General features: G+C 32.9%; 1 protein-coding gene across 1 annotated transcript in view; it reads left to right on the forward strand.

The window, feature by feature from the left end:
• THEMIS (thymocyte selection associated) overlaps positions 1 to 5,810 on the forward strand; it is a 164,518-nt gene extending 158,708 nt beyond the window's left edge. Inside the window, exon 6 of the mRNA XM_060167669.1 lies at positions 5,629 to 5,810. Coding sequence (XP_060023652.1) covers positions 5,629 to 5,810 — 182 coding nt within the window. The remainder of the gene's footprint in view (positions 1 to 5,628) is intronic.
• Positions 5,811 to 14,497: the final 8,687 nt, after the last annotated feature.

Raw genomic sequence — 14,497 nt, forward strand, 5'->3', positions numbered from 1 at the left:
AAACGTATATTATTTCACACCACAGTTGCTTCCCATCTCACTCAGAGTAAAAGCCAAAATTCCTAACGTGATCTACAAAGCCCTACAGGATCTGTTCATGTTACTTCTCTGACCTCTTATCCCCTTTCTCAGCGTGCAAAAGTCGTGCTGGCCTCCTCACTGTTCATCAGACAGGACAGGACGGTCTTGCCTCCAGGCCTTTGCCTTGGTTTCTCTCCACCAGGAAAAGCTTTTTGCTCAAATATCTACACAGGACAGTCCCTCATTTCATTCAGGTTTCATACAAATACCTGCCCTGACCACACTACCTCAGACTGGGACGCCAACCCCACCTGGTTCTTCCTACGTTTTACTCTTTACTAAGGTAAGCAAACTTGGTACTGGGTAAGCCTAATGTGTCTTGTATATTGATTGACAATCTGAAATGGAAACTTATTCTAATGGTCTTGTCCTTGTAAGAATACAAAACAAACATAAAAATATTAGAAAAGAAGTAATAATTTTAAAATGTTTAAGCACAACAGAAGAAAAAATTGTGGGGATAGTAGTTCTTAAGTCATCACCCAGAATGCAGCAAAAAAAGACGATAGGAAGTATAAAAGAGATGTTAAAAGACATTCAGATCAGTTTAAGAAGGCCTAATATTTATTTAATCAGAGTTAGAGCAAGAGAAATTGGGAGACTGGTGCAAGGCTGAGGTGAGGCAATATTCAAAGAGATGATACCAGAGAACTTTCTAGAATTAATAAATTATACCAATTTCTCAGATTTAAAAAATACAGAATATCTCAAGAAGGATAAAAACTAATTTCCCAATACATCGTATAATAGTAAAATTTGAGAAGATGTCTACAAAGATAAGGCTGGGACATCAACTAGGGCAACAGTAAACTTTACCAAGGCCAAGACAGAAGACAGAAGCCAGGGCACTGGGGGAAACACTCTTAAGAACTGTGAAACAACATAATTTTTAAAAATAGGAATAAAAGACCTTTACAGGTTAACAAAAACAGAGAGGACTTACAATCAATTGAATTATCAGCACAAGACTGTATAAAGGATGTACTCTAAGAAAGAAAATAAATCCAGAAATAAGGATCTGAGAATCAAGAAAGAATGGTACGTTAAAAGAGAATTCAAAGAATGGGAAACTGTACTTGCTGTATACACATCCAACAAAAGAATTATATCCAGAATATATAAATAACTCCTACAAATTATTAAGTAAAATGCAGACGACCTAATTTTAAGAAAGGATAGAGGGCTTAAGCAGGCATTTCATAAACAAAGATATCCAAATGGATAATGAGCATATGTAAATGTGCTCAAAATCACAGCAATCTTTAGGAAAATGCAAATTAGAGCCATGATGACATATAACATTACAAATCCACCAGATGGCTAAGATTTTTTTTTTTAAATGACAAGAACAAGTTTTGAAGAAAGTGTGGAGCAATCAGAACTCACACATATTGCTGGTGGGAGTTTAAACTGATACATCTACTTTGGAAAACTACGGTATCTACCAAAGCCAAACAAATAACTGCTCTATGACTCAGAATTTCCACTCCTACGTGTAAATGAAACAAAACTGAGTGCATTAACCTACGAATAGGACATGTACAAAGATGTTTGTAGCAGCCTTATACAAACTGGGCATAATCCATGCCAATGAGCCATAGAATAGACAACTAGATTGTGGAAAAAGCTACAGCAACATGAGTGTGATGATACAGGCAACAATGTGAATATATTTCAAAGCCATAACACTGAATGATAGAATTCAGACACAGAAATAGTATATGCTGCATGATTTCTTTTATATTAAATTTAAGAGCTGGCAACACTCCTTTATGTTAATGGAAGGAAGTGTGTTGTTTGCACTTGGGTTGGTAATGCCAGGAGGAGGAACTGTCATGGCACCTGTGGGTGTGTCATTTAGCATATGCATATTACATATGCTTATTACATTAAGCATATAATAAGGCTCTCAAGGTCTACTGGAAGTCAAATCTTCCACCAACAGGTTCTAACCAGTTTTTGTCATATTTTTTTCTCAATGGCTGTGTCATTCTTTAAGGGTTGTGCCCTGCCCCCTTCCCTCTGTCTCAATAGTATGCTATTGGAGGAGAAAAGCTATATCATTTCTCTCTTCTCATTACATGGAAATAATTGCCTGATAATAACTTTATCTGGATTACTGGATTATATATTAGAAGTGTTAAAAGATAAAAGGTATCCATATATATTTCTCATTTAGATACTAAAAGTCTAAAATGTAAATTAGCTTTATCAGTGTTTCCCTTAGGAGAGTGGGAATTTGACCATATATTTTGTTTCATATGACTTTCGGTGGTTTTTGTTGTCATGGTTTGTGTATGAATGAGTTAATTATTTCATTTTGGTATATTTGGTATATATTTGGTATATCATTTTGGTATAGAAAGATGTACTCAAAATACTACTACTTTCCATTCTCACAACAAAGTCATGGAGAAGTGAAATTTTGGACATGGGTTTATAAAATCCTGGACAACTTGGTAGGCAAGAACAATCTAATTCCAGGGCTCATACCCCAAGCTGTGGAAATTAGAGGTAAAGGTAGATTTTAAATAAATCTGCAATCAGGACTGTTAGAGTGGGAATTAAATAAAACTGCTAACAGGGTCTTTTCAAATTCCCTATAGATATTAATACGGGGGATTTGAGAATAGGTAATTAGAATTCATGGGAAACTGGGGAATTCTCCAAATTGTAGGGTTTTCTTATATTTTAAAATAATAATTTATTTATGTTTTTTAAAATAATAATGAGTGCCCATAATAGTAAACAGTGGATCGTTTTGTGTGGCAGAATTTTAGCGTCAGAGGTTTTCAGTTAAGAAATAAAATATGGTAATAAATGCATGTTTTTCTCTTAAGAAATAATAAATTGTGATAAGATGTAAAAATGTTGTTTACTGAAGTAGGTATTTGATATTATAAAACATTTAAAGAAGGGAATATTAACAAAATAAATCTTAAAATCATTAAAAATTAAATGATAATAACACAATTATTTATTATTTAAAAGTTATTATTTTTAAAATGAAATTTTACAACACATGAAGCAGTAATTGTCCCAATCCATAATCTTGATCTTTGTTTTGAGAAAATATTTCAGGCGTAGAAAATATTGCATTGATGTTGGTTGAATTATTAAGTTTGGGTATTAATGTACATGTTATTTCCCATAGACTCATTTCCATTTTAACAATAAAAATATTTTGTCTGCTTGATATTGATTTTGCCATTGAAATCAATACTGCTTAGGCTATATTAGATTTTAGGTCAGTTCCTGATTTCATGTCAGAGTATTTAACAACAGCATTCCTATTTTCTTCTCTTTGCATTTCTTCTGTTAAAGTAGTTACAAAGAGCTACAGCCTAGAGCAAATAATTCATCACTGGAAATGCCAGGCAACATTACTAGGATACTGTAGCATTCCAACCTCTGAGCGAGGTTAACAGTACTTCACAGAGTGAAGGGTCCAAATTGCCAAACTAATGGCTCTTTTGCTTCTGAAACTTGATAGTCTGGGGAACACTATTCATCAATTTGTATGAAGTAAACTATGCGTGTAAACTTGTTAATTTTAATTTTATTTGCAAGAATACCTCACTATTAGCAGCAGCTGGGGCCACAAATACCCAGTTACAACATGGCAACAGCAACAAGAAAGAATGAACAATCAGATTATGGTGCTTCTCTCCTACAAGCTCCTGTTCTGATTCATAGACCTATCCACCTTGAAGTTTGACTCAATTAATGTCAAAACATAAGTTTAAGTTATGAAGAAGGAAGGAGAAGGCCTATGATTTCCCATGATTTCTGCAACTATAAACTTATTAATATTTTAAAATATTATTTCAAATATCTTGCTCCATAAATTCATTTTAGGATACCAACCATTTGTTATGTTATTTCTACAGAGTATATTTAAACCCATCATAGATAGGAATTTCAGTAAATTTTTTTAAAAATACACTTTTATATTGAATATATGCCCAGGATTGAAATTCAGGATTGCCCAGGATATGCCCAGGATTGAATTCAATATTTTGAATTATCCTAATTTATTTTTTTCTAAATTTATTGAAAAATGTACTCATTGGAAGAAAAAAACACAATTTCTATTTTCAAATGTTTCTGTGACCAATTACCTCCATATTCCAACAGCTGGCAGCCATGCTAAGTACTTCTAATGATAAAATCAGTCACTTTTATGTGACTGATCTATTAGTCATATAATTAAGGTAAAAAGTCTAAAAACCTTTTAGATTTCATTACCTATTTTTAGAAATTTTCTGGACAATAAGAATGACATAGAACTTTAATGATATCTTGTCAATAATTAGTCAAAATTCTTGTCATGTTATAAAGGTCAGAACAAATTTTTGAAAAAAGATTAAACCAAATTTATTTTAATTAATTTATATTACCATTGAACAAGTGTAAAGCAATACAAATTTTAAGTATATACAAAGTTAATAACAGTAAAAAAAAGACAAAGAAAAATGAAATATATTTTAATATTTATAACAACTTTATTAAGGTATAATTGACACACAATAAACTGCACATAATCACAATAGAAAATTGGATAAATTTGGACATATATTAATAGACATAAAACCATCACCTCAATCAACATAATGAACAACATGCCATTCCTCTTACTTTTCTTTGTCTTTCTTCCCTGTCCTTATGTCACTACTTTCCATCTTCTTTCTATCATTGTAAATTAGTTTGCATTTTCCAGACTTTTTATAAGTGGAATTATGTAGTATATAATTTTTTGTCTGCCTTCTTATATTTAGTGTAATTATTCTGAGCGTCATACATGTTATATTGCATATAAAATTGTTTATTCTTTATTTTGCTGAGTACTGTTTCATTGTATGGATAGACTACAAGTTGTTTATCCACTCACCTGTCGATGGACATTTAAATTGTTTCCAGGTTTTGGGCTATAGAAATAATGTGCTATGAACAATTCTGTACTAATCCTTCTATGGAGAGATGCTTCTACTTCTCTTGGGTAAGTATCTAGGAGTGAAATGTTTGGGTCATATACTGGGTATGTGTTTAACTTTTTAAGAAACTACCAAAATGACTCCCATGATAGTCCTATTTTTTCATTTCAATCAGCAGTGTATGAAATTTTCGGTTGTTCCACACTCTTGGTGTGGTAAGTCCAATGTGTGTGTGTGTGTGTGTGTGTGCGTGTGCACATGTGCATGTGTGTACAGGCAGTTCTTGCCTTGCACAGTTCCAACATGCACAATTTTCAGTCTATGGTTTAGTTAAATAACACCAGTCCCCCAACAACACAATTCAAATTTCAGTTTCACAAAGAGCAAACATGGCTTCTAGCTCTTCAGTTCACAAATCCCTGAGTAAATAACACATGTACATATTGATCAGTGACAAATCACATCGATGCTTTTAAAGTATGTTGGTAACTGGGCACTTACTGCACATCTATTACCCAGTTCACACAAGAACAGCAAAGAATGTAGTTGTATTGCTTCTTTGTCTCCCAGTGATAAGTTCACCTGACGTTTTACACAATTGGATAATCCAAAGAGGGTTTCAAAGAAGCCAACCAAAATGAAAGTGTAGCAAATAAAAGAAACGTGAGAACACTGACAGTGAAACTCAAATCAAACGAGAATGGAGCTGTGGAAGAACAGCTCACTGTGAGAATGTTGGCAATGCTGCCGTTTGAGAGAGTTGAAGTATGCAGCCAGAGGAACTTGAAGGCATAAATGAGGAAAGTGGGTGTCGCAAAAAGGATGAATTTGTCTCAGAAGAGGTAACAACAGCACAAACTTACATATTACAGGAACCCTCTGAGATATTTCACAACTTTGAAGGGATACAATGTTGGATCCAAACTTAGAAAGAAGTATGACAATTCATGAAGGTGTGCTTGCTCTGTATTGTAAGATATACATGAGAAAAAGAAGGCAGGGACTGTTCACACTATTTCTGATGTGTTTTACAAAGAAACATGACACTTCAATTCTCAACGTTGCCATTTTAAATTATAGTGTACTAGATAAATATTAGTTTTACTATTCTTTTTTATTTGCTTGTACATTTATAAATGACAATATGATTATTTAATGTCTAGACAAAATTTTTAAAGGTCATGGAACAATTTTAATTGTTCTCATTGACTATTAAGAGCACTTTTCACAGTTTCAGTTTGCACAGTCATTTTTATGGTCCCTTACTTACTACCATGTAAAGCAAGGAGTGAGGGCTAAATTATAGAAGTATGTAGTTGGACTTTTTGGCAATAAATGTATTACAGTTTTTAAAATAACTAAGAGAAAATGTTACAACTATATTGTATAGTAAGTGATAGCAAAATAGGAAATGAATAATTAGTGACTGTTGGGAACGGTGTCAGGGCATCACACCAGGCTCTCCTGCATCCTGGTGATGATGTATATTTCCCATTATTCTAAGGCCATGGGGAGTCATTATCCTTGATGTATTATTACTTTCTAAATGTGTCTCACATCCATCTACTTCTATCCATCTCTTTCTTGCCTTTACATGGACTCCTTTTTCTAACTGGCATGATCTTCTATCCCACCTCAATCAGGCTAGTGAACTGCAGCGTTCAAACATCTCCTCTGTGAATTCTGCAAGATTCATTCAAGCAGACACTATCATCCCCACTTCTCCTCTACTACTACAGTACATAGCATACAACAACATATGTTCAATGTTGTGAATACTTGTTTGAATATATTTTCACTGAGTTCCTGGTATTCAGGGGGTTTGTGTCATTTGTCTTTGTATTTGCAGTGACACATTGTAGGTATGTAATACATGATTTTTAAATGAATAAATTTTTAATGTTATGTAAATTTAATTTACTATGCTGCCTTCAACATAGATTGCTACTTTAAGCTTTCTCTAGTATCATGAATGCATAATAGTTAAATGAAAGCATGAAATGAAAGACTTTGTTCAATGATGAATAAAAGAGACACTTGACCAGTGGGGTATCTTTCAAGACAACATGTGTGACCCTGGAGCCATTTCTCTCCTGGGCTTGCAAAACATTTAGAAAACTAAAAAATAAATGCTGATATCATATGTAAAACTTTGAGAGCACTGATTTTGGAGTCAGGTTGACCTGAATTCAAACCTAGATACGTCACTTACTGGTTGAATGATCACAGAAGTGGAACTTCATTTCTTTATTTATATAATAGGGTGGAGGGGGGCAGCCAATGACATCTGTCTCCAGAATTACCATGGAGATGAATTACGATGACAGATGCACATGAAGTGCTACCCAGTGTCTGGCACTTGCAATGTGCATAAATAAACATTAATCTCTTTCCTCCATTTCTTCCCTCTCTTTTTAGATTGCAATCCTGTTTATGTTTTCAGTATCCATACTATATGTTATATTATCAATTTTTGAAATAATCTTTTTGAGAATTTGAATTATGTTAATAGGAATTGTCTATTTTCTTTTTTTAAATTGAAGTATAGTTGATTTACAATGTGTTAGTTTCTGGTGTACACCAAAGTGATTCAGATATATATATATGTATGTGTGTATATATATATATGCTTTTTCAGATTCTTTTCAATTATAGGTTATTACAAGATGTTGAATATAGTTCCCAGTGCTATGCAGCAGGACCTTGTTGTTTATATATTTTATTTATAGTAGTGTGTATCTGTTAATTCCAAGCTCCTAATTTATCCCTCCCCCCATTTCCCCTTTGGTAACCATAAGTTTGTTTTCTATTTCTGTGAGTCTATTTCTGTTTTGTAAATAAGTTCATTTGTATCATTTTTTAGATTCATGTAAGTGATATCATATGATACTTGTCTTTGTCTGACATACTTCACTTAGTATGATAATCTCTAGGTCCATCCATGTTGCTGCAAATGACATTATTTCATTCTTTTTTATGACGGAGTAATATTCCATTGTATGTATGTACCACTCTTCTTTATCCATTCATCTGTTGATGGACACTTAGGTTGCTTTCATATCTTGGCTATTGTAAATGGTGCTTCCATGAACACTGGGGTGCATATATCTTTTCGAATTACTGTTTTCTCTGGATATATGCCCAGGAATGGGATTGCTGGATCATGTGGTAACTCTATTTCTAGTTTTTAAGGAACCTCCATACTGTTCTCCATAGTGGCTGCACCAATTTACATTCCCACCAACAGTGTAAGAGGGTTCCCTTTTCTCCACACCCTCTCCAGCATTTATTATTTGTAGACTTTTTGATGATGGCAATTCTGACTGGTGTGAAGTGACATGTCATTGTAATTTTGATTTGCATTTCTCAAATAGTTAGTGATGTTGAGCATTTTTCATGTGCCTCTTGGTCATCTGTATGTCTTCTTTGGAGAAATGTTTATTTAGGTCTGCTGCCTGATTTTGATTTTTTTTTTTTTTTTTTTTGGATATTGAACTGCATGACCTGTTTGTATATTTTGGAAATTAAGCCCCTGTCAGTTGCATCATTTGTAAATATTTTCTCCCAAGGAATCATAGATTTTTCTGAGAGTTTTTAACCTGTATTCAACTCTTACTTATTTATTTATAGCCTGGCCATGAAAAATATAAAAACCCCAAGAAGCTTTCTTTTGACCCAAGTAACTATTAGCTATTATTTCTTTACATGTGTATGAGCCCTCACTATCACTGTATGTATATTCAAGGATTAAAACCTGTTGTTCTTATTGTCTTATTTCAAACTGTTGAGTAAAATAAATAATGGTTCAAAATCCATGCCAGTTCTATCAGTTAAAATAATAGTTATCTATAACAGGAGTTTTTAAATATTAATTTAACTTTTAGGGTTAAAGTTGGTAAAATTAAGTCCTGTCTGCTTTATATAGCAAAATTTTAGTCCTTCTTATGACAAGTAAAGCAGCTGAACACTGTTTAATGCTCAATGCATTAAATCCTATTGCTCATACACCGAACAGTTGTGAATAATAATATGTGTATTGTATTTTTATATTATCTATACATTAGAACTAATGCTTAGATTTCAGATTATATTGTTTTCTATATTTATTTTATTTTATTTTAACCTAATTCAAACTACCTACCAAGAATTTTGGCATGTGACTGAATTCTAAGCAACAAAATGGAAATGAAGAGAAGGGTTGATCATACGGATGACCACTAGATGTTGCTAGTTGTCTAGTTTATAAATCTAAGCAGCCATTTTCTCAAAAGTTTGCTTCTCCCTTATCTTCACCAATGTTTTCCAAACACAATATCTAATCCCATGCTGACTGTCAGTAAAATTGGAGTTTATCAAAAGCTAAAATTTGTGACATCCAAGTTTTTAAAAAAATGCTTCTAACTCTCCACTCAATCTTTTTTTCTTTATATTCTAAAAGGTAAGAGATAGTTATACCTTCCAAACCTAGAATTTAGTTACAATATCTAAAAAGTTATTCTTAATATAATTAAAAATGCATAAGCTGCCTCCTTCCATGCCCATATTAATTTAGATATTTTTACTGTAATGACTACAAATGATTCAGTTATGGTAAAATTTGGTCCAACAAGGCACACTTATTCTGGAGCTAGACTGAAAGAGTAACTGTCAAATTTTCAATTATAGACTGTTTCTTTTGCGATATAACCTAGGAGTTGGGGAAGGGCTGGAGCAGAACACTAGGATTCGGGGAAAGAATTTTTGGTTATGTCTGAAAACTGCAGAACTGGATAGGCAAAATTCTGGTAAGGCAGTTTTAATTATTGTTTCCATTAGTTGGGCAGGTTTTCATGTTTAATGTTTTTTGTTGTAGTTTTGTTTTTGGTTTTTTTTCTGTTCAAGAGCACTGAAGGAAGCAAAAGTAGTGAGACCCGAGAAAGGAACAGAGAGGCTTCACATTGCCTCCAGGTCAGTCAAAGGGCATGTTGCAAAGGATCTCTTATCTGAGGACCCCGTGGAGAGGGCAGGCCAACTGTGGGAGAGCCATAAAGGTGCCCAGCAAATGTTGCAAAAACATTGGATGATATCTAGAAGTCACACTTCGTTTTTTGATCATGCATTGTAATGACACATCTATGATTGAACTTCTAATTCTTTTCCTATCCATGCCATACAATGTGAGATATATCAAAGAATTCGTAGAACCTGTAGAATAAGGTGCTTTGTGGAGAAAACTTAAATCAGGCAACACTGTCCTATAAGTTAGCAAAGTCACTACGAAGGGCTGTTAATCTCCAGTAATAAGAATCCACTGTGATAGATCCTTTAGAAAAAGATTTCTTATCAAGATTGTAGGAATGAGGGCTGCACTCCACAAAGGAAACCCAGCTTTTTGCAAATTTTGCTTCATAATATTCAAACCTTTAAAAAAAAATTGTAGGAGTAAATGCAGACTTATTGAGTTTTCTCTGAGTCTCACCTTCCCTAATTGTCAAGGAGACGATTCGATAGTATCTGCCACTGAGCCAAGTGCAGGCAAACTTCTTATCAGGCAAGAATGTAGGGATACACTATTTCTAACACACATCGATCTCACTCTGGATAGTTGATGGCTTTAGATTATGTCACTTATTAACACCCAGTTTTGATAGCACACACATTTCTGGTGTTATATGTTAACAGGCAGCTTTATGTTTTGTTTATATACTGAATGTTAGGGGGTGATCTTCTAGTTAACCTTGTTTCATTCTTGTGCATTGCCTCATTTGTCGTATCATACTGCTAGTTGTTTTTATTCAAGAGTGCTGTGATCATGTATAGTTCTGTGATCTAAATATTCAGATATGAAAATATTTACTCCCCATTACATAGCTGGTTCACTTCATTGTATAGCAGAAACTAAAACAACATTGTAAAGCAACTATACTCCAATTAAAAAAAAAAAAGTTATAAGCAGAAATTGGTAATAAGTGAACTTTTAGAAAATGTCCTTGTAATTTTTTGCTTTGGGAGGGAGGGTACATGACTGCTTTTTCACACAGTATTTTCTGCCTATTTTAATTTATAAACACAATATAATATTTTCTGGGTTTTGCTTCCTCAACAATTATTATATTAATAAATTTAATGATATTTCTGGAGGAAAAATACGAGACCGAAAATGTGTTTTTACATCAAGAAGAAATGATGATTTGAAGTAATAAGAATCTAACGTTACTCATCATTTAAAATGTTGTCAGTAACTGTCAGGGACAAGCTATACGCAGCCCATCAGTTCTTCAATAGGCCAACAAAATTACTGGAAGGTGCCTGTGAATGCTAACCTAAGGGGGAGGATCTTATTAATATTTAGGCAACAGTAAAATCACTCTAACTGAAAATCAATTTTATTTATGCATGTAATTTTACAGTCTTATAAATGAGGGAGGAACACCATTTGTGGTTATTATATATATGTAAAGCCTTTTATGCTTAAAACACAGGAAAAAGCTTACGTAGTATTAGATATGCATCTGGAATGATCTGAAATGCTTTCAAAGTGTATCATATTCATAATGGCTAGAATCAGATTTGGGGTATATGCTTATGTGTTTTCCTGTTAGAATGTTAACAATTGTGAGAACTGAGGAAAAAATACAACATTTAATCTAATAACATCTTTAAAAACCTTGTTTTATAAAAGTGTAGTAAACCTATGTTTTCCATAATCAAACTTAGACCATGTCTGCTTTCTACAATAAGCCTTACTTTTGGCCAACAAATGCTCAGTTTTAAGTACAAAATTGTTCCTGATCAACTCTGTAAGACCATTTCCACAATTATATCCATACAAAGAGTTAGTTTTGGTAGATTTGAAATTTCAGTTAACTAAACCCCTCCTTCTCCATCCTTCAAGATGTTGTGACTATATCTTTAATTCTGTTTGTAAAGAAAGGAATAGATGAGTACCTGTCAATACTTTGTTGAAGAGAATTGATAATGATACATCATACTACAGTAACATTACTACTACAATAATAATTGACATTTTCATTGTAAGAATCTCAATTCTTAGAAAAATGTAAAGTCCAACACACCAAATACGTTACCTATTTTTAAATACAAAAAATTGTCCTTTTATACCCCAAAATAGTTTAAATGCATTTTGATTTTTTACTGCTGTGGGGAAAGATGAATGGCAGCTAACTTTTGTTATAATTTTGTTGTATACATATAATTTTGTTTTGTTATACACACTAAAATTTAGCTGATCCCTTGATCAAAATTGCCCATTGGTCTGAGAATATCTCTTTATGTCAGAATCAACTGAAACAAGGAAGGGTAATTCAAATAGATAAGAATTCATAATTGTAAAAGCAATGACAGCCATTACTATAATTTATACTTTTCTATGTAAAACTGAGGATTTTTTGAAGGATGATGCTTTGTTTAGTTAAATTTAATCTATCAACATGGTAAAACAGTTTCTTCATATTTTATGCTTAATTTTGTATGATAAAATTATTGTCAATAATTTGTGAATAATTGAACTTGATATTCACAAAATTTAATTTTTAAAATATCCACTTAAAGATAGCCCAGTTTAGAACATCCATTATTTGGGGTAAGTTGGATATTATGTTTCTATTGATTTTCATAGGTATTTCAGAATATTTTTTACTATAGATACACATAGCTGATTTTATCATTTCTGAGTGTATTTCCATGACTAAAGATAGGGACTTAAGGATCTGAAATAGTTCATAAAAATCAAGCTAATCTGAAAATTGAGTCTCCATTCTAAATATGGGCTAACTAATAATTTTCTCCTCATTCCATATAATTCTTTATCTAAGAGGTTCCATATACCTTGTGGTTCAAAGCACCTTTCTGGCAGTTCTGCAGAGTCCTGTTATCTTGTGCAGTTTCACAGACCACTTTTAAGGAAAACTAGGAAATATCCTAAAGGAAAACTTGATTTGTGGTGTTGCTGAGTCCTAGGATATAAAGACCACAGGGTGGTGATATGACATAGGAATAAACTATATGGCAGTTTGGTTTTTAGAAAGTGTTGTATTTGTTTTCTTTTGTTTTTTAACAGTTTTCTCAGTTGAACAGTCTTTGTAATAGGATTTTAGTTGGGTATTTTATTATTCAAATGAATCTAAGAGTACATCAACTGTCAGCTGATAAGCACAAGCTATCTCCAGATTCATGGAGAAGGAAGAGCTCAGAAAGGCCATCCACAAATTAAGAACTTCTGAGCTTACTTCGACTTGCATATGCATAGATCTATTTCAAATTAGCATAAGATTTTGAGAACTGAGTAATAAGTACATCGAATTTCCCAGATCCCAGACTGACCGCTAAATAGGGCACATATCCAGTAGTGCTGTGGCATTGCAAGGCTTCAAAAACCGAGCTGACATTCAAACCATAGCCTACAAAAGATGGGTAGAAATTCACAGTGTGAACTTTACTGGGTAGATTATCTGCTGAAACAAAAATGTCACCATTCTCCAGGAGATTTAAACAATGCCCAGAGTCTCGTAATGAAACAGTCAAGATGTCCAGGACACAATCCAAAATTACTTGGCTTATGAAGAGAGATGAAAATGTCAATTTTCATGGAAAAAGACAATTTACAGAAGCTTAGGATGAGATGATATACATGTTGGAGTTGTTTGACAGAAACTCTAAAGCAGCTATCATAAAATTGCTCAAACATGTAATCATGAACATTCTTGAAACAAATGGAAATTTTTTAAAGTACTAAAACAATAGAAGATATGTATAAATAGAAATTTTAACACAGAAATATATAATAATAAAAATAAAATACATGGTAGATGAACTCAGTAGCTGAATGGAATTGAGAGAAGAAAGGTAGAGCAATGGAAATTAACCATATGAATAATAGAAAAGAGATCGAAAATTCTGTATATCTCTTCCAGAAAATAGAAGAGAGGTAAACACTTTCCAACCCATTTTATAAGTTTATTATTACCCTGATAGTAAAACAAACACAGAGACCAATATTTCTCATGAATTTTGATAGAAAAATCATCAATAAAATATTGGCAGATCAAGTTCAGCAATATATAAAATGAGTAATGCACCTCTACAAAGCGGAGTTTATCCTAATCATACAAAACCGATTTAAAAATCAGTGGATGTAGTCTGCATTTTTAACGACATAAAAAATAAAATCTGTAAGATTATATCTGCAAAATAAGCACTTGACAAAATACAAATTCTATTTATGGTTAAAAACTCTGAGAAAACTAGGAAGAGTTGGGAATTTCCTCAATCTGACTAAAAGACATTACAGAAACCCTACAGTTAATGTCATACTTCATGATGAAAGATTGAAAGATTTCCTCCTATGACTGGGGACAAGGTAAGGAAGTTCACTCTCACCACTCCCATTCAAAATTGTACAGAATGCTTAGTGCAATAGAGCAAGAAAAAGAAACAAAAGGCATACTTTTCAGAAAAAGAAATGAAATATTTCTCTTCACAGA

This window comes from Lagenorhynchus albirostris, chromosome 12, assembly GCF_949774975.1.
Source record: "Lagenorhynchus albirostris chromosome 12, mLagAlb1.1, whole genome shotgun sequence".
Lineage (NCBI taxonomy): Eukaryota > Metazoa > Chordata > Mammalia > Artiodactyla > Delphinidae > Lagenorhynchus > Lagenorhynchus albirostris.